Source organism: Delphinapterus leucas, chromosome X (genome assembly GCF_059928025.1).
Source record: "Delphinapterus leucas isolate spDelLeu-1000000601 "Yukka" chromosome X, BTC_Dleu_Yukka2, whole genome shotgun sequence".
NCBI classification, from domain to species: Eukaryota; Metazoa; Chordata; class Mammalia; order Artiodactyla; family Monodontidae; genus Delphinapterus; species Delphinapterus leucas.
This window is the reverse complement of record NC_143150.1, coordinates 99,139,622-99,166,655: the sequence shown is the minus strand read 5'-3', so window position 1 is coordinate 99,166,655 and position 27,034 is coordinate 99,139,622. Positions and strand designations below refer to the sequence as shown.

General features: G+C 42.4%; 1 protein-coding gene across 1 annotated transcript in view; it reads left to right on the top strand.

The window, feature by feature from the left end:
- Nucleotides 1–27,034, top strand: part of SYTL5 (synaptotagmin like 5) — a 102,339-nt gene that overhangs the window by 43,116 nt on the left and 32,189 nt on the right. The window contains exons 3-6 of the mRNA XM_089904638.1: nt 7,662–7,777; nt 9,205–9,313; nt 12,627–12,761; nt 26,161–26,302. Coding sequence (XP_089760764.1) covers nt 7,662–7,777; nt 9,205–9,313; nt 12,627–12,761; nt 26,161–26,302 — 502 coding nt within the window. The remainder of the gene's footprint in view (nt 1–7,661; nt 7,778–9,204; nt 9,314–12,626; nt 12,762–26,160; nt 26,303–27,034) is intronic.

The following is a 27,034-nucleotide window of genomic DNA, read 5'->3' as shown; positions in this document are numbered from 1 at the left end:
TTTGTACCCTCTAAATCTCCCTCACCTAACTCACTCATCCCCTCGCCCCCCTCCCCTCTGGCAACCAGCTGTGTTTCTTACTGTGACCTCTGCCAAAAATGTTTGAGAAGACTCCGGTAGGGAGTGCACCTAGGAATGAAACTGAACGGCAAATGGTATGAGCATTTTCAGCCTTATAAGATGATAAGTTGTTTTTTATAATCGTTGTACCAATTTAAACTCCACGAACATTGTATAAAAGTTGCCTTTACAATCTTACCAACGCTTGGCATCATGAAGAATTTTAATTGTTGTCCAACTGGTAGGTATAAATGGATATCTTATTATGATTTTAATTTGAATTTTTCTGATTACTAATGAGGTTGAGCATCTTTTCATAGGTTTATTGGCTGTTTTGGGTTCCTATTCTGTGATATGACTATTTATATGTTGCCATATTTTCTATTAGGCTGTTAGTCTTTACTGATTTGAAGGTGTTTTTTTATGACCCCCTTCATCTCTAGAAATGCTTTTGCCTTAAGGTCTATTTTGTCTGCTATTCATGCAACGATATCAAGTTTCTTTTGGTTAATATTTACATGGTATATATTTTTTTACCATTTGCCTTTCAACCTTCCTGTGTCCATATGCTTAAGATGAGACTCTGTATAGCGTAGCTGCTATTTTAAATTATATGTTATATGTATTTAAATATTTGCTATACATATATGCTGTATGTATAATGTGCTACATATACATGCTATGCATATATGATATATAATTGTTAAAAGTTTAATTTGACAATATTTTTTCTTAAACTATAGAGTTTAGTCTACTTATATTCATTGTAATTGCAATATTTGCGTTTGTTTCTATTGCAATTACTGTAATATTTGCTTTTATTTATATTATCTGTAGATTGAAGTACTATATTTTTCTCATTCCACTTTATCCTCTCTACTAGTGTAGATATTATATGAATTTTTATTTTTAGTGGTTACCCTGGAAATCACAACATTCATATTTAATTTTATAAATCATTAGTTATAGCCTTCTTCTAATCAGTAAAAGGAACTTGGTATTCTGAAACTCCAGATGTCATCAGCCTGGCTTGTATATACTTTTTGTCCTATGTTTTAGACATACCTTATTTTTCAATTCAACAATTTAGATATTATCATTTTTGTTTTACATCAACATTCGTTTAGATTTATCCACGTGTTTTACCAATTTCACTTTTCACCATCCCTTTTTATATCTCAGATCTACTTTAATTAACTCTTCTTGAAGTCAAGTCTTTAGAAGTTCCTTTAGCGAAACTCTTATCGATGGTAAATTATCTCACTTTTTATTTTACTGAAAATTTTTTTGTTTTACTCTTATTCGTAAACAGTGTTTTCTCTGGATATACAGTTCTGGATTGATAGTTATTTTCTCTCAGAGCTTTGTAGATACCATTTCACTGGCTTCTGGATTTCATTATTTCTACTGAAGGTCAGCTGTCATCCTAACCATCATTCCTCTGTATGTAATCTGTTTCCCCCTCTCTCTGTACGTTTAAGATGTTCTCTTTATCTGTAGTGTTCTGCAGTTTCACCATAATATGCCTAGGGGTTTCTTTTTACTTTTCCTGTTGGAAGGGAAGAAAGGAATAAATATATACCATCATCTCCATAAGGCCAGGGTCCTTGTTTGTCTTTTTCACATCTGTACTCTTAGCCTTAGCACAGGGCTTAACACATGTAGGAATGCAATAAATATTTGATGTGTGATGCATAAATTTAGAAATAATTCTAGTTTCCCTATGAATAGTAAGAAAGAAACTCATTTCAGCATATCTAATAAGCGGGTCTCATCTCAGATGTCTCTGGTCACTAGTAGAAGATAAAGGAAGAAAATGAATCTTTTGGTCACTGTTCTTTTTTAGGATAAGATTACCTATTTTTCGCCTGTAAATCTAAGGACAACTTAACTTGACTTTACATCTAAATAAGCTTCCAAGTGAAAGTTTGAACTCCCATGAGTTTAATGTTAAAATTAGGGCCTAGCAAATTCTGAATACTCGGTAATCATTAATCAGAAATAATGAGTGTAACTCAATTTCAGTCAAACTCACTCTTTAGAGTATGACCTATAGGAAACACATCGTCTATTCTGAGCCTTGTATTTCTGAAATATTAGATTGATGTGGCAGAGAAGAATATAACTTTTATAGTGGGTGTCATGTTTATTTTCTTTCCTCTTTTACCCCTCCTTTATTCCTGTCACTCTGCCCCCAACACAGAGACACACTTGCAGGCACGTGTACATGCACACACACACAATCATAGCCCATCATATGAAATGCTACATGTTATTCCTTGGCTTCTCTACGTTTTCACCCTTACTCAAAGCCTTGTCATACCTGACAGCTACAAGTTCTTTACTGACAATTTTGCCAAATATAAAGGGCTTTCGGTATAAATCCTGTTTTTGTCATAATATTGTATCACTTTGGACACGTTATTTAACCTCTGTGGGCTTTGATTTCCTCATCTGTAAATTGAGCATAACATAGCTACTTTATGGGCTATAGTGAGGATTCTAGGTGTCACGCGTCAAGTGGCTAATGCATGACTTGGTGCGTGGTACACACTGACTCAGCATTAGCTCCCTGTTCTTCAGCTAAGCCTTCCATCTACCTCCAGGACTTGAGAAGGTGGCAAAGGCATAATCCCAAGAGATTGTTCTGATGTTGGATGTTGCAGAGTTCTGAAACGACAGGTGACTCAAGTCCATATCTGAGTCGAGCAAATATAAGGATTATAGTTATTGTTCTTATAAGGATAGCAAGAAGTAATGACTAACAATTCTGGGAAGATCTTATTTGTGTTAGGTGTTGGCAGCTCTAGGCATATATGGTAAAGATGATATGGAGGCCCATTTCCTGGGGCATGTAGACCTGGTGTGGCCCTCTTTCCCCTGTCACACATGAAACGGCCATCGATGTGCCATCCACCTCACCCTATATCTCAAGAACATACCAAAAAACAAAGACAAAAAAACCAACTCAAACAAACAAAAAATACGAGCTGAGACTTTGGCATGCCTCTCTTAGGTGGTTCTCTATAGCTGATCTGTATTATTCCCCTTGCTCTTGTTTCTTTTTGTGTCAATTCTTTGTTCTATCGCAGAGGTTGGCAGGCTTTTTAAAAAATAAAATGCCAGACAGTAAGTATTTTAGACTTTGTGGGCACTGTGGCCTCTGCTGTAACTCCTCAAGTTTGCAGTTGTAGCAGAAAAGCAGCCAGAGACAACACATAAACAAATGAGCATGGCTGTGTTCCAATAAAACTTTATTAATAGACACTGCCTTTTGAGTATAATTCATATTAATTTTCACATGTCATGAAATCTTCTGCTTTTGATTTTCCCCAACCATTTAAATTGTAAAAACCATCTCTAGCTCGTAGGCTGTACAAAACAGGTAGTGAAGTGAATTTGGCCCACAAGCCATAGTTTGCCTACCTCTGCCCTATTCTTCCTCTGAATTTTTCATAGGTATCTTCTTAGAAGCCATGCAAATCATTTCCTGAGTTGAATGCTAAAACAAATAGGTTTTTATGCTTAACGACTCTGTTAGCTTCCTGTGGCCACCATCACAAATTGCCTCAATGTAGCAGCTTAGAGCAGTGTAAATATATGATCTTGATGCCGAAAGCTCGGCCTCCGTGCACCGGTGCCGAATTGAATCTTGGAGACAGAGTTTTGGGTGAAGTAGAAAAGGATAGCTTTATTGCTTTACCAGGAAAAGGGGGACACAGCGGGCTCATGCCCCTGAAGAACTGTTGTCCCAACCTGAGAGGATTTGGTGAGGAGTTTTATAGCAGTGGTTCAAGGAGGGGGTTGCTGTTAAGATTAGGGTGTGTGCAGGGCCTGCACTCCTTTAATCTGGCCTCAGGTAGTCTCTTGATGAGCTTCTCTGGTTCCTTTAATCTGGCCTCAGGTGGTCTTCTCTGGAATGAACAATGCTGACATCTTCCATTTGTTGGGGGTTTTAGTTCTGTAAAGAGCTCAAAGATACTGTTATGTGTATCCCTTGAGGGGGCACCAGGACCCTGCCCCAAGGCTGCACTGTTGTTTCTTGACTGCTCCTCCCTTGTCTCTGCATCTCCTCCCGCCTCTGATTAGCAACTGTTCGAATCTGCCCTTTGGAACACAGGGAAGGTCACAGAGGCTGTAGTCTGTTCCCTACAAACAAGAAACAACAGAAAGGCTTCCGTGCCCAGGAGCCCCACAGGGTCCTGCTCGGTTTCAGTCTCACAGTTCTGTAGCTCAGGAGTCTAGTTTGGCTTGGCTTGTTTCTCTACTCTCGGTTCACTAGGCTGAAATCAAGGTGTCCGCTGGCTGAGCTCCTATCAGGAGGCTCTGGGAAGATTCCACTTCCAAGCTCATTTTGGTGGGCAGATTCTGATTCCTTGTGGCTGTAGGAACGAGGCTTCTGTTTCCCCACTGGCTGTTAGCTAAGAGCCAGCCTTTGCTCCTAGAGGCCTGTCTCTCTGAGCCTTGCATATGGACCTCTGCATCTCAGAGCCCTCTTCTCACATTTGGAATCTGTCTGACTTCCCATTCGGCAGCATCTCAGTATCCAACTTCCCCCTCTTCTTCCTCTGTTTTTAAGGGCTCAGTGATTACAGTGGGCCCACCTAGATAATCCAGGACAAGCTCCCTATTTTAAGGTCAGCTGATAGGTAACTTCAGTTCCCTCTGCAAAGTTCAGTCACAGCAGTACCTAGATTAGCATTTGATTGAATAATTAAGGGACAGGAATCTAGAGGCAACATCTTTAGAATTGAACAACTACCACGTAGATTTCCAACATAAGTACTGATGTATAAGTCTAGATCACTTAAGATGTATCCAGAACTAATTTAACCCATTCAAGTATTCAGTTTGGGTGTATTTTATACAGTTTTGGAGCTAATCCAATAATCCTTGCTTCTCAGTAGATGATCTAGCCACTTGGGAGGAAATTTGAGATGTACATGCCATGGTCATTCAATGAATAATTTGCTCCAAGGATGACATTTTCACTTTTTTCCCAGTAGTAGAACTGGGTTTCATAGATAACTTACCTTTGTTTCCTACATTCAGTAGTACTTCAGGATAATTGCTGTGGAGAACAAATTGACATATTTTTCTGGAGTGATTTTTTTTTTATATTTAAGATCCAGTTGTTAATTTCTAAGTCCAACCAGGTACTGAATCTCATGGATATAATACTCTAGGGCTAGAAATCTCTCTTTGACTCCTAGCTGCTTTGCTTCAGCCACCATGTCAGACTTGTCACCGATCTTGCTGATTTTCATCCTCAGTTGTTACCTGAAAACTGGGTTTGCCTCTTGGTGGGTGTTGAGCCAATAGACACAGCCAAGCCAAAGATCGGGAGAAGAAGGAAGGATTTATTATTACTTGAAGCAAGTAAGGAGAACACCAGGGATTGTTCTCAAAAGAGTGTCTCCCCAACAGCAAAACTGGGGAAGCTTTATGCTAAGAGTACATGCATATTCATGAGGGAGCTTCAGCATAGAATTGGGGCAAGTTGACGGAGTCCAAGCTTCAGTTGACTGAAGTCAGGAGGGGCGACATTATCATTCCATCCTCCACCTGGGTGGGGGCCTTAGTTCCTGCAGAACTCAAAGATACTATGTTTATCTCTTAAGGAACCAGGACCCTGCCCCAAGGCTGCACTTTTGTTTCTTGACTGCTCCTCCCTAGTTTCTGCATTCCCTCCCTTAAGATCATTAATTACTGAGACCTGTTCCAGGGCAAGTATTTTAGCCAGATTCAGATCACAAAATGGCTTAGGCCAAAATGGGTTCTACGTCAAGAAAGCCTTTCCTGGTTCCCTTTCTCCAGGAACCCCCTAACCTATCTGCTTCATAGTGGCCCAAGTATCTTTATCTTTCTTTTCACTTCTTGCCCCCATGGTACCCTGATTCACATCTTCATCATTTCCTATCCTATCTGTTGCAATAACTTCTTCATTGACCTTCCTGCTTCTGGTTTCTCCCCCTTACAATGCTCCAGAGATGCTGTGATTCAACCTGAAATTTAGAAAAACTGCCGGAGTTCCCTAGCACCTCCAAAATGGCATTCCAACTCCTTCACTTGACATTCAGAGATTCCCATTATGTGACCCAATCCTACCTTTCAACCTCATCATTTTCCATTACAGTCCTCCATAGAGGTGTTGGGACAAGTAGTAAGTGAACATGGGCCATGTTCTGAGAATGGTAAATAGGTCTGTGTAACTGGGGTAAAGGGTTTGTGTAACCCTTGCAGATGGGTGTGATTATTCAAAGGTCCTTCTTTACCACATTCAACGTTCAATTGATTGTGAAACCCAGACAGGTCCTTCTACCACCTACATTTTTAATTTGTCTCCTCCTCTCTATTAGTCTTGCCATTGCCCTAGCTCGGGTTTTGCCATCTCTCTCCTGGACTGTTGCCATGGCCAACCTGTCTCTTTGTCCCATTCTCTCTTTACTCTAACTCAGTCATTATATTACATCAAGGTATCGTGCTAAAACAGGGTCTGATTGGGACACCCTTGGTGGTCCAGTGGTTAAGACTCCGTGCTTCCACTGAGGGGGCACAGGTTCTATCCCTGGTCAGGGAACTAAGATCCTGCATGCCGTGCATCATGGCCAAAAAAAAAAAGAAAGAAAGAAAGAAAGAAAGAAAGAAAACAGAGTCTGATCATGGCCCCTTTATAATTCAAAACCTTTATTTGTTGCCCACTGTTGTCATTAAAGATTATTTACCCACTGATGCAGTGGTTAAGAATTTGAGCTATAGCATAAAAAAGAATGAAATAGTGCCATTAGCAGCAACATGGATGGACCTAGAGATTATCATACTAGATGAAGTCAGAAAGAGAAAGACAGATACCATATGATATCACTTATACGTGGAATCTAAAATATGACACAAATGAACTTATTTGCAAAACAGAAACAGACTCACAGACATAGAGAACAGACTTGTGGTTGCCAAGGGAGGGGGGAGGGACGGGTTGGGAGTTTCGGATTAGCAGATGCAAACTGTTATAAATGGAATGGATAAACAACAAGGTCCTACTGTGTAGGACAGGGAACTATATTCAATACCCTGTGATAAGCCACAGTGGAAAAGAATATGAGAAAGAATGTATGTATATATGTATAACTGAATCACTTTACTGTATAGCAGAAATTAACACAACATTATAAATCAACTATACTTGGATAAAATAAATGTAAAAAAAAAAAGAACTTGAGTTATAGGCCAGACTGCTTGGGATGGGATCCTGGCTTTACGTGTGAGACACATCATTTTGTTGCTCTAAGTCTCAGTTTCCTCATCTATAAAATGGGGATAATAATGTTTACAGAGGGTTGTTATGTGGATAAAAGTATACTGAGTATGAAGAGCAATTAGCAGATACCTGGTACATAGTACGTATGCAACTAATAGTGGCCATTATAATCACCATAATATACTCCAAAGATTGAGATGGACTCTGTAAATAACTATAGGCTATTTTTTAGCCTATAGGCTATAAATAACTATAGGCTCTTTTTTTACTTAATTAAGGATTTTTGAGAGTTTATTTGGCTAAAGAATTGAATTTCAGTGCTGTCCTCTTTTCTTTTGAGTAGGCAGCTAAGGACTGTAACTGGTGAATGGTTTTTTGAAGAAAAGGCAAAGCGTTTCAAGCACGTCAGTGTTCTGGGCACTGATGTCGTCCGACAGTCCATCTTAAGAAGAAGTCCAGGTAACTAAAGCAAGACTGTTTTAACCTTCATTTTGGCAGCTAAATAACTTCCCTATATTATGTAGCAAATGAGAACAGTTGAGTTTCCTGAATCCCTCGGGTCATTTCAAAACTCAGTGGCATGAAATCTAAATCTGCAGTTCGTACAAGGGAAGAGGAAGTCGGTAGAAAATAAAACCCACAGTGATTTTTCATATATGTGACACACTGAGATTTTCAGGGGAGGCATTTATCTTCATCACAGACGGGTCTTTTCCTGAATGCACTTCCAATATTTTACTAAACATTTAAGAATGTAACATAAAACAGGTGAATTACATGATTCACATTGTGAAAGCAGTCCTTGGTTTTTCAACAGGATGTGTTTCAGATTTCATTTAAATGCTGCTTTTTCTCATCCAGTGATTCTCAACCAGGGGCTGATATTTTGTACTGTGCCCCCCTCCATCAAGCTAGGCGAGTGTTGAGATATGCAAGGGGGCATTTTTGGTTGTCCCAATGACTATGGGGGAACTAATGGCATTTAGAGATGCTAAATGGCCTGAAATTGCACAAGACGCTTTCACTCAATGAGGAATTATACTGTCACCAAATGCAAATAACACCCCACCTTGAGAACATTACTCTGTGCATTGAGACTACAATTTAATTGGTTAAATATTGAGTGAACCTGTGTTTAGGATCATGTTTCTCAGGTATGCTGTAGTAAAAGGTGGAGCAGGTGTCTTTTGGTCTGTTCCTAGGGTATCTTCCCTTTCAGACACTGGAGACAAATGCCCTTATTTTTAAGTCTGGCGGGTAGGGCTGGGAGGCTTGGACCTGATTCCAGTGCCACTTCTGGGTGTCACAGTAGCAAGGAAGGGCTTTCCCAGGTGGGTAACGTCAGGTCTGATGCCACAGTGGGACAGAGTGGAGTTAGAAGTAAGCAGTTAGCTCTGGCTGCTTCCTCCGCTCAAACCTCAGCACCTTCCAAAGTGTAGACTGTCTCTCAAGTCACGAGGTGTGTCCACAGGTGTTGGCCCTCCCGGGAAGTCTGGCTTATGTGCTCAAAAATCAGGGTATCGTTTCTAGAATCCCATGCTAGAATTCAGTCTCTAGGGATTTGGAGTTCTCATGAACCAGGCTCCCCTTCCCTAAAAATATTTGCAGAGGGATCATGTATAGTTGCTCCATTGCAGTCACCCCTAGAAAGCTTATCTCAGCAAAACTCCCACAGATGAGCCCCAATCTTAGTCCTCACTTAACTGTGGAACACTCAACAGATTAGAAATAAGTGCGTGACCGGGAAACATGGATGGGCACATCACTGCCAATTTTTTAGACTTCTGTGTCCTGTGCTAATGTAGGAAAGTGAATGAAGAATAGAAAATTGCTCTCATTTCTGGCCACTTCATATGTAAATTTGTCTTCTGGTTGTCTTTCATGAGGAGCTGAAGAAATACAAAGCCAAGAACAAACCCACCAGAATGCAGAAAAGTCAGACGCTTCGCTTTCTGCTGGGCGGAAGGCCAGCCACGATGGGCCCAGGAAAAAGGGGTAAGACCCAGCCTCTTCAAGGGAATCTTTGATCTTTGTTCCAGTCACCTGTGAAATAGATGCCTTAGTTTCTCAAGTCTAATGTCACCTAAGTGACCCAGAGAAGGTCAGAGACTCATCCGAGGTAACCTTCTCCTATCATTCTCAGGAAATGCAGTTTTAATTACTTTCAGCTTTAGATAAAGGTCCCTTCTGACCTGAACCTGTAAGAGTTTTTCTTTCACTTGACATATCTGGTCCTTTACTTCTGGGTAGAAGGTTTCATGCTAGGGCCAGTCTTGTCTGTAAGGAGGTGACAACTGCCTTTGTTGTAGGGTCAACATACCTGCCCCGCACCCAACCTGAGTGCTGACGCAAACTGAAACCTCCAAATCAGAGATGTATTAAGAGGGCTTAAAACATTGTCTCCCCTCTTTGAAATGCGGGCCTCCTTAAGGAAGAAATCATTTGCCCACCTCACTGACTTCATTCAGAAAGCAAATATGTGTCAAGTGCTGGGAATAGGAATGGGAGGCACACAGGGACGCAAGATTCAGGGAGGCGCTGGGAAACTCGGAGTGAGAAGGTTCCATCAGGGAGAGTCAAGTGGCCCCCAAAATGCAGGTCATAAGGACCCAAAAAGCAAACTGTAGCCTTACAGCCCTGCCTGTTGCAGTCTCCATTTCTCAGGCAACTGGTGGCCAGTTTTGTGGCCGAGGGAGTGAGAATCCTAATCTACACCAAGTGGCTTTATGGTTCTTTCTGGGTAGTGTGGCTTCGTTCTCAGCAGAAGCCAACGTGAGGGGCTGCCAGTGCCTGAGCCTTCATCTGTCACTACAGAAAGTCCATTTTGTTCTGTTTTGTTTTGTTTTTTAAAGAATCTGGAACTGTGAGTAGACATGAAACCTAAATGTCATTTGACTCAAAGACTCATGACTAACCATGTCTTTGTTAATTAGCAGAGATGAACGGGAAAGATAGCCTAGAGGGACCATACATCCTATGTGTTGAGTCTTCCTACCACGTTAAACCCATTTGTCACTCCTCGAGGCTCCCACAGTGCCTTGTGCCCATGCGTCACTCGTTACTTGATGCGCTCTGACACAAAGCCCCTCCTTACACAAGAATGTAAAGTAAATGAACTGGTCTCGCTCAATACCACCCCCGTTTAATTGTAAGCTCCTTTAGTGCTGGCCCAGTGTCTTTTTTGCTTTTGTGCTACAGTATCCAGCATGGTGCCTGGCCCATCGAGAACAATCAGTGGTCTGATTGAATTAAACTCAGAGCCCACAGGTGCTTCTAGGAGCTGTAGTGCACAGACCCCAGGCCAGGCATCACTGTGTGGGTTACAGAATGGTGGGCTTGGAGCTAGGAGACAACAGTGAGCCCTGCTAGAACTCAAAACTGGCATCTGATGCTTCTGTCTTCAAGGAATATAACACCTAGTCGGGAAGAAAAGGTTCAAAGGTCCACACCTGAAAAGTTAATTTGTACAGAAGGATTTTAGAAAAACATAAGATGACAATATGAGCTGCCTGAAAGCCTGTCTAAAACAACAAGACAAGGAGTTAACTACAAGAGATAGAATATGGAAATAAATAATTTAAATTTTAAATTTATTTATTTATTTTTTGGCTGCATTGGGTCTGGGTCTTAGTTGCGGCATGCGGGCTCTTCCGGGTGTCTCTCTAGTGGTGGCATATGGGCTCCAGCGTGCGTGGGCTCTGTAGTTGTGGCACACGAGCTCTCTAGTTGTGGCTCACATGTTCAGTAGTTGCAGCATGCTGGCTTAGTTGCCCCACAGCATGTGGGATCTTAGTTCCCTAACCAGGGATCGAACCCACGTCCCCTGCATTGGAAGGCAGATTCTTAACCACTGGGCTACCAGGGAAGTCCCAATAATTAATTAAATATTAAATAAGTGGCTTAGATCATTGATGTCGGGAGGGCACAGGGGCCATTGGGAAAGACATGAAATTCTAAGTGGGACTTGATGAGGACTTTGAAAGATGGATGGGGCCAGGATAGCAAAAGAGGAGGAACAGTGATTCCAGGTGGAGGAGACACCATAAGCAGCACTGCGGAGGTAAGGACATGCACAAGGTGGTTCTCAGAGCAGCATAAATGGACATTATATTAACTGCTATTCTCACCAAAAATGTAATTTTCCAGTTAGATTGAAGCTTCTGAGACTTTGACAAGACATTCTTCTAGTGGTCTTTGAAACAGAAACAACTTGGCAGATTCTATTAAGATTGTCCCAGTACCTCTGGAATACTTTTTCCCCCTGAGAAAACTGGAGCCTGTAAAGTAAATGAACTAGTCTCTCCAGATACCATCACAAAAAGAATATAGCTTTGGTTTTTTAATCCAAGTGCATTTGGAAAGATCCATGTTTGAGGCCTTTGGTAGCCTGGATTGTGACTTGAATCTTGGTTTCTGAAAAGCTCTTTTTAAGTTCCTAGTAATTTAGTGCAATGGGCATGCGATCAAATTTCATCTGGTATGAGCCATTCCATTGTTCAAACTTATTACCCCAGGGACATGGGTGCCGTCACTTATTCCACAAGAATTGTCTGGGTTCTAGTACGTGCCAGGCATCTCTCTAAACTCAGGGGACCTAGCAGGGAACAAGAAGAACAGAGTTGCTGCTCTCAGGGAGCTGCAGTCTAATAAGTTGCTACCTCAGTTGGTCTCAGAGGATCACCCTAGCTCTCCTCTCTGAGCAAGGTGAGTTCAAGCTCCCTTTTCTCAGTATCCTATAAACAGGCTCTGCCCAGGCGTTGCTTCTCCATTCTCAGGTGACAGTGGCGAGTCCCCAAAGTCAGTGGTCTTCTTCTTAGGAGGGACAGAGGCCTGGCTTACCAGCAACTGGTACAGCCTTGGGAGCCTACCAGAACCTTTGACACTCTACTGCAGAAGCCCTGGGGACTGTCCAGAATTTCTCAGCCCCAAGTCTGCTTGAAAGAAGAATTATTTACTGTTGAAAGTACAAGAAATGGGTTTTTTTTGTTTGTTTGTTTTGGGGTTTTTTTTGTTTTTGTTTTTGTTTTTTGCGGTACGCAGGCCTCTCACTGTCGTGGCCTCTCCCGTTGCGGAGCACAGGCTCCGGACGCGCAGGCTCAGCGGCCATGGCTCACGGGCCCAGCCACTCCGCGGCATGTGGGATCTTCCCGGACCGGGGCACGAACCCGTGTCCCCCGCATCGGCAGGCGGACTCTCAACCACTGAGCCACCAGGGAAGCCCAAGAAATGGTATTTTTGAAATGATATGTTTAAATGCTTTCTTGTCTTGCTTTTAAATATATATATATGTGTGTGTGTATAATTTCAGATTTCTTCTTAGCAAGTTCAGATCAGCAACCAGAGGAGAAATTGTAACTTCAAAAACTGAAAGTGGGCGGAGCTACAGCTTGGACTTAGACAGCCAAAATTTTCGGAGTTTAAAGTCAGCCCCTGGTTCAGACAGGTAAGACACATACAGATTGGCCAATGGGATAGCCTGAGGATAAGGTTGATGAATTTCCATCCAAACAGTGCTTCTGGACACCTGTAAAGTATTCCCTCTCGGAGATCTAACGCATAATGTGAAAAGCCAGGAGGATGCATTTTAGTTGAAATGGAAAGCACTTACACTTCTGGGATTACAGCTATTGAAATCATCTGTGTTACCTGCACGGCTGAGACTTGATGTTTTGGGACTCAGGGCTGCAGTTCAGATGGAGAGATCCAGGAAAATAAATTATTTTCATTGATTTCTTGATATTTTTCTGTTTAAGCTTCTGAAAAAGAAACCTCTAAGTGTCATACATTCCTTGCAGCTTTTTTTAAAATATAAATTTATTTATTTATTTATGGCTGTGTTGGGTCTTTGATGCTGCGCGCGGGCTTTCTCTAGTTGTGGCGAGCAGGGGCTATTCTTCGTTGTGGTGCGCGGGCTTCTCATTGCAGTGGCTTCTCTTGTTACGGAGCACAGGCTCTAGGCACGCGGGCTTCAGTAGTTGTGGCTCGCGGGCTCAGTAGTTGTGGCTCGTGGGCTGTAGAGCGGAGGCTCATTAGTTGTGGCACACGGGCTTAGTTGCTCTGCAGCATGTGGGATCTTCCCAGACCACGGCTCGAACCCCTGTCCTCCGCATTGGCAGGTGGATTCTTAACCACTGTGCCACCAGGGAAGTCCCCTGCAGCTTTCAAAAAATTAAAAATAATTTCATTTGAATTGCCTCAGAGAATTTCCATAAATTCCACTTCTTTCTAGTTCCACCACCTCTAACTTGTTGTCAGTGGGCCAGCTCCTCATATCTCCTATGCATAGAGCTATCGCCTTGTCAAGAAAAGTAAAGAGAGAAAGGATAGCTAAGAGCGTAGTCATTTCATATCAGGCTTGATGTTCTTTATCCTGTTGGGGCATAAGTCAAGGCTTATTTTCACGACCGGTGTATTATCAAAGGCAACGATGAGAAGAAAGATCTACCCTCATGTTTCATTAAGAGCACAGGTACTCTCATACTGATACCTTTTTCCCTACAGCAGCGGTCCCCAGCCTTTTTGGCACCAGGTGCCTGTTTTGTGGAAGACAGTTTTTCCCCGGGGGTTCCGACAGTAACGCAAGCGATGGGGAACAGCAGATGAAGCTTCAGTCGCTTGCCGGCTGCTCACCCCCTGCTGTGTGGCCTGGTTCCTAACAGGCTGCGGACCGCTACCAGACCCCTGCCCTGTAGCATTCCTCTAAACCAGTGTCACTTTATGTAAAACTGCACAGAAAAAAATAAGCATAAAATAAATCACTTCTCATCCACTATCAAAAGATTATCACTGGGGCTTCCCTGGTGGCGCAGTGTTTGCGAGTCCGCCTGCCGATGTGGGGGACGCGGGTTCGTGCCCCGGTCTGGGAGGAGCCCACGTGCCGCGGAGCGGCTGGGCCATTGGGCCATGGCCGCTGAGCCTGCGCGTCCGGAGCCTGTGCTCCGCAGGGGGAGAGGCCACAGCAGTGAGAGGCCCGCGTACCGCAAAAAACAAACAAACAAAAAAAAAGATTGTCACTGTATTCACTCTTTTCCACATTTTTAAGAATGTAGATTTATTTCCTTTATGATCAAAAAAAATACTTTAAACCCTGGTTGCATTTGTCCTTGAAGTCATTTCCTTTGACTTCCCTTGGGGTAGCCCCCTGTCGTGTCCCACGAAAACTCTATAAAGAAAAAAGCTCATTTTGGGTTTTGATTGCTGAATTCCTGACTCTCAGACAGTGATCAAGATTATTTAGAGATGATAAGCATCTCGCTTAGTGTTGCTATTTTTTTTTTTTTTTTTTTGCGGTACGCGGGTCTCTCACTGTTGTGGCCTCTCCCGTTGCGGAGCACAGGCTCCGGACGCGCAGGCTCAGCGGCCATGGCTCACGGGCCCAGCCGCTCCGCGGCATGTGGGATCCTCCCGGACCGGGGCACGAACCCGTGTCCCCCGCATCGGCAGGCGGACCCTCAACCACTGCGCCACCAGGGAAGCCCAGTGTTGCTATTTCTGTTCAGCCTCGTGGGGACTCGGTGGAGGAGCCCTCTTGGTTCATATTTCAGGCTGGCATTTAAAAGGGAAAATATATATACATAACGAGGAAAGATGGAGTCCCCCGTTAAAAACACTTAAAGTCTCCTGGCCCAACAAACATTAAATTATTGCATTTTAAATTAATTTGTCTTACAGTTACTCAACAAGAGTAAGGGGCATGCTGTCCAGTATCACATTGCTTACCCCGTTCTTTCAGAATCTACCTGCCTAGGTTTATTCCTCGAGTCTTAACTACTGCTGGGTATAAATACATTTGACTCTGGAATAACACAGGGGTTAGGGGGCCGACCACCCCCCAACACACACACTGCCCAGTCAAAAATCCGAGTATAACTTGACAGTCAGCCCTCTCTATCCACGGTTCCTCTGTATCCAAGGCTTCACCCAACTGTGTATCGTGTAGTACTATAGTATTTACTGTGGGAGAAAAGTCCGTGTATAAACGGACCCATGCAGTTAAAGCTATAAAGCCATACGGACTTGTTTCACCAAAGACTGGTGTATTGACCCAGGGGTTTTCTTGTTGTAAACTGGAAGGTCGTCCCTAAGTAGATTTTCTATTTTAAATTGTAAATACCCGAGATGGTTTATAGACAGAATATAGCAGTCAGCGTGCTTTGGCTGAAGCATGCCAAGAACAGTGTTTCCGCATGAAGGAAGAGACTGAGGATGTTTGGGACATCAGTAGAACAACATGTCCTTTTCCTAGAACATGTATTTATCACAGTGATGACTCATTAATGGACTGCCATAGCAAGATGCATTACCTTATCCCCAAATTATTCCTTAGAAAAGTTGGGGCAGGAGGTGGCCCATCTTTTCTTCAGTCCCATCACGTAAAGATGTTAGCTTCTTTTTGTTTGCTTGGAGCTGCAATAATTCTGCAAAGCCAAGTGGTAAAGCTGGCAGACTCTTTTCTCCTTAGGTTCTGCAAGCAGAATTGCAGCCTCCCTATAAATCCTTTTTAATATGGAACAGCACGTTCCCCAAAAGAGAACTGCAAGATTGTGGTCTCTTTGGTCTATTACCTGACCTAGCTTAGCAATGAATTCCCCTTTCTCTTCCTCAGTGCGTGTTTCTTCATAGTTTGTTGCTCTTTCCCTGAAGCAGTTGGGCTTGGGCATCCTTTTTTAAAACTCATAACATATCAGAGTAGAAATGATGTTTTAGTAGATGCCTGGGTAGAGTTTATTTCTTTTCAGTAGTTTCAAAGCAGGGAAATGTGTGAATGGCTTAGTCAGGCCTCAGCAGCCTCTCAGAGGAACATGGCGAATGGCTCTTCACTGGTTGCTAGGGACTTGACACATGAGACAGATGAGATTTTTTAAAAAGAATGTAAATGTGAAATATGATTAATAAACAGAATGCTCTTCAGGGCAGTGATTCCTAATTCCTTTCACTTTGATGACTTGTTGTGTGATTGGCGAGATACCTATCTTAAATCTTACTCTCCTAGAAACGAACCCTCAGGCAAGGATTCCTAAGTGAGGAATTTGTTAATTGAAATGATTCCAGGAGGAACGAGTAAGGGAATAAGAAAGACAGAATAAAGAAACGGAGGAAGATAAGCAATGTGCTATCTCAGGTGAGGTCTGAGTTTGAGAACTCAGCCTGATCCTGCAAGGGATTCTGGAACATAAAGTGTCCCCAGGTTTTTCCATTTTGAGCAGCTGAACCATTGCACTTCTGTCCCAATCAGTCATTGTCTGTAGGTTCCCTTAGACAGGGTTTCCATATTTAGCAAATAATGACACAGGATGCCCAGGTAAGTTTTAGTTCCAGATACAGGACTTTTTAAAAAGCATGTTTCATGAAATCTTATTTTCATATACTATGTAAATAGTAGTATATTTTTATACTAAAAACTTCTTGATTGTTTATCTGAAATTCAGATTTAACTGAGGGTCAGGCGAGGCACACCTTAAGGCATGTCTTGGCCTCCAATGCTAAAGGCAAATCTCTGAAGGTCATAGGTGCAAGCCATTAGCAGAAAAGCACCCAGAAGCTAGGGATGCGTGTGTGGAGCCTGGTACAATGGATCTGAGGGGATCTGGGTGCGACATCAGTAGTGTCCCCTAAAAGACAGAAAGGAAAAGTGGAACTTGGAAGTGAAATTTTATTCTGTTCAGTAACAAATGGATAAAGGATGCTGCTGTGCTTCTCAGCAGCATTTCTATCATGACATTGGGGGTTATGGCAAGCATTTAACCATGGGAACCTGTACCTTCTGATAACCAACCAATTTCTCATATACCCCCCAGCACCCCCTGCCCAAGCACATTCCAGTTTTCTCCAGTTCTTTTTTTTTTTTTACATCTTCATTGGAGTATAATTGCTTTACAATGGTGTGTTAGTTTCTGCTTTATAACAAAGTGAATCAGTTATACATGTACATATGTTCCCATATCTCTTCACTCTTGTGTCCCCCTCCCTCCCACCCTCCCTATCCCACCCCTCTAGGTGGTCACAAAGCACCGAGCTGATCTCCCTGTGCTATGTGGCTGCTTCCCACTAGCTATCTACCTTACGTTTGGTAGTGTATATATGTCCATGCCACTCTCTCACTTCGCCCCAGCTTACCCTTCCCCCTCCCCGTGTCCTCAGGTCCATTCTCTAGTAGGTTTGTGTCTTTATTCCTGTCTTACCCCTAGGTCCTTCATGACATTTTTTTCCCTTAGATTCCACATATATGTGTTAGCATACGGTATTTGTATTTCTCTTTCTGACTTACTTCACTCTGTATGACAGACTCTAGATCCATCCACCTCACTACAAATAACTCAATTTTGTTTCTTTTTATGGCTGAGTAATATTCCATTGTACATATGTGCCATATCTTCTTTATCCATTCATCCGATGATGGACACTTAGGTGGTTTTCATCTCCGGGCTATTGTAAATAGAGCTGCAGTGAACATTTTGGCACATGACTCTTTTTGAATTATGGTTTTCTCAGGGTACATGCCCAGTAGTGGGATTGCTGGGTCATATGGTAGTTCTATTTGTAGTTTTTTAAGGAACCCCCATACTGTTCTCCATAGTGGCTGTACCAATTCACATTCCCACCAGCAGTGCAAGAGGGTTCCCTTTTCTCCACACCCTCTCCAGCATTTACTGTTTCTAGATTTTTTGATGATGGCCATTCTGACTGGTATGAGATGATATCGCATTGTAATTCTGTTTTGCATTTCTCTAATGATTAATGATGTTGAGCATTCTTTCATGTGTTTGTTGGCTATCTGTATACCTTCTTTGGAGAAATGTCTATTTAGGTCTTCTGCCCATTTTTGGATTGGGTTGTTTTTTTGTTATTGAGCTGCATGAGCTCCTTGTAAATTTTGGAGATTAATCCTTTGTCAGTTGCTTCATTTGCAAATATTTTCTCCCATTCTGAGGGTTGTCTTTTGGTCTTGTTTATGGCTTCCTTTGCTGTGCAAAAGCTTTGAAGTTTCATTAGGTCCCATTTGTTTATTTTTGTTTTTCTTTCCATTTCTCTAGGAGGTGGGTCAAAAAAGATCTTGCTGTGATTTATGTCATAGAGTGTTTTGCCTCTGTTTTCTTCTAAGACACATTTATGCCAAATCGAAACAGAATTCAACATATTAATGACTGAAATCCTCCTTTAATCAAGGTACCATCATACACTTACTCAGCCATCTCATTCATAGATTCATTTCCAAAAATCTACTGGGTATGTTTAATAATTATTTACCAAAAGTTACATATATTTAAGCAATTTGGTTATTACTAGGTATCTTTATTATTAATGATTGTAGCTATAACTCAATCTAAAGGATTTTTAAAAATACTGACAACCTTATAGTCACAGAAAATTGTTTTAAAAATTGAATTTAAAACCACATGGGTGTATTTGTCATATAGAAGTATGACAGAATGATTAATAGAAGACTTTATAGCATAAATATGTATTACATTAGGATACAACTCTTTGGGGAAGTGGACTGGAAATATGATTTAAAGAAGAAAGAGGACTGATAGGAAACTTCTAATTATTAATGATGACCTTGTTCTGCGTTTTTTTTTTTTTTTTTTTTTTTTTTTTCTTCGGTACGCGGGCCTCTCACTGTCATGGCCTCTCCCATTGCGGAGCACAGGCTCCGGACGCGCAGGCTCAGCGGCCATGGCTCACGGGCCCAGCCGCTCCGCGCGGCATGTGGCATCTTCCCGGACCGGGGCACGAACCCGTGTCCCCTGCATCGGCAGGCGGACTCTCAACCCCTGCGCCACCAGGGAAGCCCGAGACGTTCCTTATTATAACATCAATAATGTGAGGCAGTATGGAGATCGGGAGTTCAGCCAGACCCTTGACACTATACTTAGGTTGAACTAAACTGGGTTTTTGACTTGCTCATCCTTGTGGCCAGATGATTGTAAGCCGGAAGCCGCCTCCTTGTTATCTTGTCATTTCTCCACTTGTTTCCCGCCTATGCATTTTATTTATACAAATGAATTCAACACAAAGCTCTGCCAACATTATTAGCCTAGTACTATATGCCAAGTGGTAAATGTGGAAGATCTTAGCTAATGCTACTTTTCTACCCGTTCGTGAACGTCCAATTTGGCAGGGAAGGTTGGGATGACTAAACAAATAATTTCAAGACAGTATGGTATCATGCTAAAAAGATATCTCTGTGCTATGGGAAAACCAGAGATAGGCATTTAACCTTCCAGAGGATTCAGGGAAGCTTCCTGGAGATGGTCCCCAAGCAGTTTGAAGGAGTGAGGAGGACTTGGCCAGGTGAAGAGAGGTAAGAAGAACATTCTAGATAGAGGAACTAGAAAGTGCAAAGGAAAAGAGGCATAAAGCAATTTTGCATGTGCTAGGAAACAAACAGTTCACGGTTTTTAGAGTGTAAAATTGAAATGTGGTTTACAAGAGGTGAGATGGAGAGCTTCATTGGACCAGGATATGGATGGCTTTGGATTCCTTGGTAACTTTTTTCTTATAAACAACATAGCATTACAGGTAGAACAAGAGTTCAGCAAATCCGAACTACTAAGTACAGAGTAAGTGCTTGTTCCATTTAGTTGCTGAAAGCTAAGTTCAGCTAAACACTTGCTTTCCTTGCTGTCTAGCGGGGGAGGGCACTTGGTTTTCTTGCTCTGACTTCTTGTCCACCCAAGGTTTTGCATGGCTGCTGGCCTCCCATCCAAGTGGCTACCAGCCATTCTTTATTGTTTTTTGTTTTTGTTTTTGTTTTTATTTTTTTGCGGTACGCGGGTCTCTCACCGTTGTGGCCTCTCCCGTTGCGGAGCACAGGCTCCGGACGCGCAGGCTCAGCGGCCATGGCTCACGGGCCCAGCCGCTCCGCGGCATGTGGCATCTTCCCGGACCGGGGCACGAACCCGTGTCCCCTGCATCGGCAGGCGGACTCTCAACCACTGCGCCACCAGGGAAGCCCCAGCCATTCTTTAGAAACTAGACATGGGAACAGAATTTTGTTGTGATTGTAAACGACCAAAATATTATCAGACAGAGTTCTACCTGTTCTTAATTTTCTTTTCCCTCATACCCAGAGTCCTTCCCTCATGATGACTGTCTGCTCCATTTTAGAGAGTCTTTTTAAAGGAAACAGATTCATTGAGGAAACCGTAAACATTTACAAACCATCAAACAAATCAGCTTTTGTTTTAGTAAATCAAATGATAAAGCCTCTTTATACACTTAACACTAAGATTCATCGAACAAGATTTCACTGAGCACCTACCACATTGTATTATATTTGTCCTTTCTCCAAAAAGGAAAAGGAAGGAAAATATGTGTAATTCAGCCACAGAAAGCTAGTGGCTTCAGAGGAACTGCTCAGTGAATTTCCACTTCTTCCATTTTTATCTGCTTCTCTAATTCAGAGTTCAAGAGCTCTTAGGATGGTTCATTTGTGCCTAAGTATAACACACACACACACACACACACACACACATACCCAGTACCAGAAATTCATTCCTTTGGGGTGTGTTGACCTCTCCAAAGAGTTTGGTTTTTAAATGGAGACACACACACACACACACACACACACAGGGGCCGACAAACTTTTCTGTAAAGGTAAAGATAGTTAATATTTTTGGCTTTGTGAGCCAGATGGTCTCTGTCTGAGCTACTCACTGTGCTGTTGTAGTGTCGACTGGAAAAAAGTGCACAACCTGAGAGTTGTGAGTTAAGTTTTACTGGGGGCAAAATGAGGTCTGTCGTCTTGGAGACGGCATTTCAGAGAGCTCTGAGGAAGTGCTCCAGAGAGGCAGGCGGAAGGTCAGTGTACTATGTGACTTTAGGGAAGGGGGACGTGCAGTGAAGCACACATGTTGGCAGAGGCTGGCTGCTAGTCACGAGGAGCAGACGTCCCCGTGAAGGATTCTAGTGCTTTCCTAGATACAAAGAGATGCAAGAATTGGGCTCATCAAATCTTCTCCTGAGAATATCTAACTCTCTGAAGAGCTGTTCTGCCAGTTTTTCCCAGAGCACAGAGGGCCTCATTCCTGATCTCCACCTTGAATTCCTTTCAGGGGGTGTTGGAGATCAGCGGCTGCAGTGGTTAGTGACGTCATCCTTGTAGAGGCAGATGGCAAGCGCCAATTTGTCGTTGGCAGGCGCATGAAAGCAGCTGAACACAAAACAAAAAGTGAATGTGCATGCCTGCACTACAATAAAAGTTTATTTATGGGCACTGAAACGTGAGCTTCACATAATTTTCACATCACAAAATATTCTTCTTTTGAGTTTTGGGTTTTTTTTTTTTCCCCAGCCACTTGAAAATGTAAAACCACTCTTAGCTCGTGGGATCTACAAGAACAGGTGGTGGGCCAATTCGATACAGGGGCCATAGTTTGCTGACCCCTGGTGCCATACATTCACTCACCGACACAGAAAGCGTCCTTCCATTCCTCACAATCTAAGCTGTGAGGACAGCTCCGCTCTCTTGATGCGAGCACCGTGCTGAATAAAGAAAGTCGTGCTAGGAGAGGAAACGACAAGGCGGTTGGAGAGATGCCTGAGATCAATGAATTTAAACTCATCCACAGTTTGGGCCAGTGTTTGTCAGCTTTGGCTGGTGGTAGGGGATGCGGGAGCCGTGGTAAAACACATGGATGCCTAGATCCCGTGCCCAGAGGCTCTGATGTGGTTAGTCTTGGGTGTGGCCTGGGCATGGGGATGTTTAAAACCTCCCCGGGTGTTTCTGATGTGCAACCAAGGGTGAGGGCCACCCAGCTCACATAAGACGGTGTTGACAAAGACATTGCATTTGGGGATCACCAAAAACTGGAAGGTTTGAGCCACGTACAGCTTTTTTCCCTTTTGTTTCTCCTTTTTAACACCTCTTTCCCATTTAACAGGCGCGCGTCACTTTCTAAGTACAGCCTCCCTTGCCTGTCCCTTCCATACTTATTTCAGATCTGAAATAACCAAAAGAAGTTAGGACAGCGCGTAAACTGCAGAACGAATGTCATGCCACCTCTGTGTCATGTTACGCCCTAGCCTCGTTGTCCCAGCGAGTGTCTTATCTCTCAGGTTAATGCTGCCTTCGGCTGGTCTTTAGGGGAGCATTCATTTACCCAGGCAGGCACAGGCTCAACCTTGTCAGCCTGCTCTGGGAAGGTTGAATCCTGGGAAATTCTTTCCGGGCTCCAACTCCTGGGAGACTTCTCTGTAAACCAGAAAGGCGACTCGTTAAATTAGAGTCTCTGTCCCCTATCCTTGGATTCTTTATCTAGAAATGGATATATCTAGGAAGCCATTTTCAAGGTTTTGGGCCAGCATGAAATCAGAGATAACAAAACAGAAGGCTTTTAAAAAGCATCTCATAAGCTAAAGTAAATGACACTCTTTTTTTACCCTAGGGAATGTGTCTTTCAAGTAACTCAGAATTTCCAAGCTCCCCAGACAGTGTCATATTCCCCATACTTCGGGCCCTATTAGAACGAGATAGATGTATCTTTTTCTTGTCGGTTTCCCCCTAAGCCGAGTTCAGCTTCAAGGTTTGGTAGCACTGATTTCTAATACTTCTAATTTAAATATCAGTAACAAGATATCGGGATCAGAAATAGCTCTTTCTTTTTTTTTTTATTTTTTTTAACATCTTTATTGGGGTACAATTGCTTTACAATGGTGTGTTAGTTTCTGCTCTATAACAAAGTGAATCAGTTATATATATACATATGTTCCCATATGTCCTCCCTCTTGCGTCTCCCTCCCTCCCACTCTCCCTATCCCACCCCTCCAGGCTGTCACAAAGCACCGAGCTAATATCCCTGTGCCTTGCGGCTGCTTCCCCCTAGCTATCTACCTTACTACGTTTGTTAGTGTGAGTATGTCCATGACTCTCTCTCGCCCTGTCAAAGCTCACCCTTCTCCCTCCCCATATCCTCAAGTCCGTTCTCCAGTAGGTCTGCGTCTCTACTCCCATCCCACCCCTAGGTTCTTCATGACATCCTTTTTTTTCTTAAATTCCATATATATGTGTTAGCATACGGTATTTGTCTTTTTCTTTCTGACTTACTTCACTCTGTATGACAGACTCTAGGTCTATCCATCTCATTACAAATAACTCAATTTCGTTTCTTTTTAAGGCTGAGTAATATTCCATTGTATATATGTGCCACATCTTCTTTATCCATTCATCCGATGATGGGCACTTAGGTTGTTTCCATCTCCGGGCTATTGTAAATAGAGCTGCAATGAACATTTTGGTACATGACTCTTTTTGAATTTTGGTTTTCTCAGGGTATATGCCCAGTAGTGGGATTGCTGGGTCATATGGTAATTCTATTTGTAGTTTTTTAAGGAACCTCCATACTGTTCTCCATAGTGGCTGAACCAATTCACATTCCCACCAGCAGTGCAAGAGTGTTCCCTTTTCTCAGAAATAGCTCTTTCTTAATTGAACTTTAAATTTCTCTAATTTAGGCTTGAGGAAGCTTTTATCCTCTTTCTATTTAAGAGGTGAAGATTCATGTATTTTATGTCAGATTTTACATAATGTCTAAAAGAGTTGGCACCCAATGGGTCCTAGCAAGGCTAATCCATGATGGGGACTTCTCCAAAACTACCTGGGTCTGAGAGGACCTTCAGCACAGACACAAGCAGAAATACGCACATAAATCCCCTTGGATCATAACGTCTGGGCTCCTTTCTGCAAGATTCAGTCCTAGCCTTTATTTTTTAAGGAGATTTTACCTAAAACAGGAGGGAGAGAGATTTTTGTGGTTGTATTGTAAGAGTAGAGAACCTATGAACACAGGGCAGGATCACTGGGTAGGTCTCTAAGACCCTTCTAAGTTGGACTTCTGAGAATAAGTAGCATCACTTGGGAAAGGTATGAATATATTTAACTGTTGTCAAATGTAGAACTGTAGCACCCGAGATAGGAGGACTCAGGTAAATCACCAAGGAACTGAGAATTTCAAATTGTATCAATGTACTTAATCACAAAATTTTATTTTCTTGTTGTTAGACTCAAAAGACACAGTCATAGACCCCTCCTGAGCAGAGTCCATAGTACTATAATTTACTCAAAGTACTGCTTCTAGAAAGGAGCAGCAGGCTCTGTTTCTGTGTAGTATTGAAGGACTCCTACCCAGAAAATTTTCCTAGCTCTCTTAATCGAATTGTAAGAAACGAACTCTCAGGTCTCTGATCCTTTCGTTATCTTCTTCTTGATAGCATCCTTCTTCTACGTTCTATCCATGTAGAACCTGCCTGGTTGTGACAATTTGATCTTGGTGAAATGATGAATAAGCAATGTGAGAAACTAGCATGAGCATGAGTGTAGGCTTTGGATAAGCAGACAATTCTGTTTTTATCCTGACTTTGTCATGTACTAACTCTGCCGTGTATGCACACACAGACGCATGCATGTGTGGAGTAACTGCTTAACCTCTCCAAGACTCAGTTTCTTTATCTTCAAAATAGGGATGTTAATACCTTTTTTTTTTTTAAACATGGATGTTGCGGAATGGAGAGTGTCAGCCACCTAGAAAATACTCAGTAAATGCAGCTGCTATTTGCATAATTATCGAGAGTGTTGGTGGCTGCTCGTATCAATTAGGGCATTTTTGGTTTTGGTAGCTTCTCTGGTGCAGAGCCTTGAAAAAACTTACAAGCTGTGGTTGACAGCTCCACTGGTCATTGCTGATTCTTTCTTCTGCCAGATTTATCTTCTAGTAATGACCCGTGCGCCATCATTCTTTTTAAGAAGGCCCCTTCCTTTATTCCTGTAAGTCTCTCCTCTTATTGGCTCAACTGTGAGCTCTAATCACTATTGTGCTTTAACAAGAAGATGTTTATTATTATAGGTGCACTTATAACTTATTAAAATAGTAACTGAAAGAGTGAAATTCATAAGGGCTTATATTTTCCCATTTAGCATATTTTGTACTCACTGAGAACAGAATAAAAGAAGAACAAACACTTCTCTTAAACTAATTTGTCAAAACTTACTTACTTACGAAGCTCCATTTAATAAGAAAATTGTGATCACCTCCAGGCAGGAACTGTTTCTTCATTAATCATTATTGAATGGCATTGAATCAGATTTAGCAAACATGAAAGTGAATCAAACCCATTTACAAAATGTCATTATTTTTATCCTACATTCATTAAATGTGCGCCATGAGTCAGTCACTGAAAACAACACTGAGAAAATATAATCGCCAATCTTTGATTACATAGGTACCGAGTGCTTCCTTTGCACCAAGATATTGTGAAACTGCTAGAGATATCATGGTAAATATGTCATCAACTCTGTCCCCAAGGAGGTCACAGTTGAAAGAGGTGCCAACGCCCACGTATCTGTTAGAGACCAAACAAGACATTGTGTAGGCAACTTCTACATGGTTTGGCAAAGACTGTAAATTACCAGAAATTGAGTAGAGCAGAGGTTGACAAGGCCTGTGATAGACAGGGAAGGCATGACTGGGGAGGCTGGACTTCATTTGGCCCTTGAAGGATGGGGAAGATTTGGATAAACAGAGAATGGCAAATAGGGCGTATCAGGTGGGGAGAACGTGAGCAAAAGCCTTAGAAGTGGAAGCATGAGCACGAGCATGGTAAGCTGAAAAAATTGTAGGGAACCTGGGCTGGCTGGGAGTGTGCTGGTGAGCAGTGGGAAGAAAAAAGGCTGGAGAGGTAAGTTCAATTACGAAGACCCTGGAGTCAGACAAATGATGTTGAACCACATGAGCCCCTGGAGGTGTTCGCGTGTTGCCATTGTTTTCTTGGAAGCTTTTCCCTGACTGTGTCTTTCGTCGCTGCTCTGCTTCCATGTTAAAGTCAGAATATTCTTTCACACTTAGGGGAAGTACTGGTTCATCAGGTTCCAACGAGCAGGAAGCTGGTCCTGGAACTCCAAAGAGCATCCGGAGCAGTGGTGTGACCCCAGTCACTCAGAGGTCACCGGCGCCAAGCACACGCAGCGTGACCTCAGTCAGCAGTCGAGTAAGTACACGGATGTGAAGGAACACTCCCGCTTCTGGGACTAAGCCTCACCACCATGGCATGGCTGGGCTTCAGCTCTCTGTACCTGAGACCATGTTGTTTATCTTGTTTAACATAGATGCTTCTTTATCAGGACTGAACCTCCTGCATCCTTAGCTCCTGGCAGGAGGCCTCAAGTGAGAAGGAAAGGGAAAGAGCAGGTTCAAAGGTGGAACTTGTTTGATGGGGGTATCGACGGCTATGTGGTTTCAATAAAATATAAATAATGCTCAGCAGTCTCTGATTTTGATCTTCCACGTTGCTTGTCAAGATCTTGACTGTTCTAAAAATTTTCCAAACCAATTAAAATTAGGAAACCTAGACTCTTGAAATATTTCTATCGTTTTCTTTTCTATACATCCATTAAAATAAACACATAATGGAGACTTAAATCGCATAGTGTGTGTGCGTGTATGTATGTGTGTGTGTATAAGCTGTTCTTTTAAATGAATGAATATCTAGATTTTTTGATTAAGCAGGAAACTCCATATATATAGCTGATATCTATATTTAAGAAATCTTTATATACAAACTACAATTCTTTGATTCAGCCAGTATTTAATGATGACCTACTTTATGTCAAGCCCTGGTCAAGCAAAGACTTGAAGGAAGTGGAAGAATTAACCATGCAGGAGTCTGGGGCAAGGTTTTCATCCATGCTGGGACAGCACTGATATTCAGCAAGTACATTAC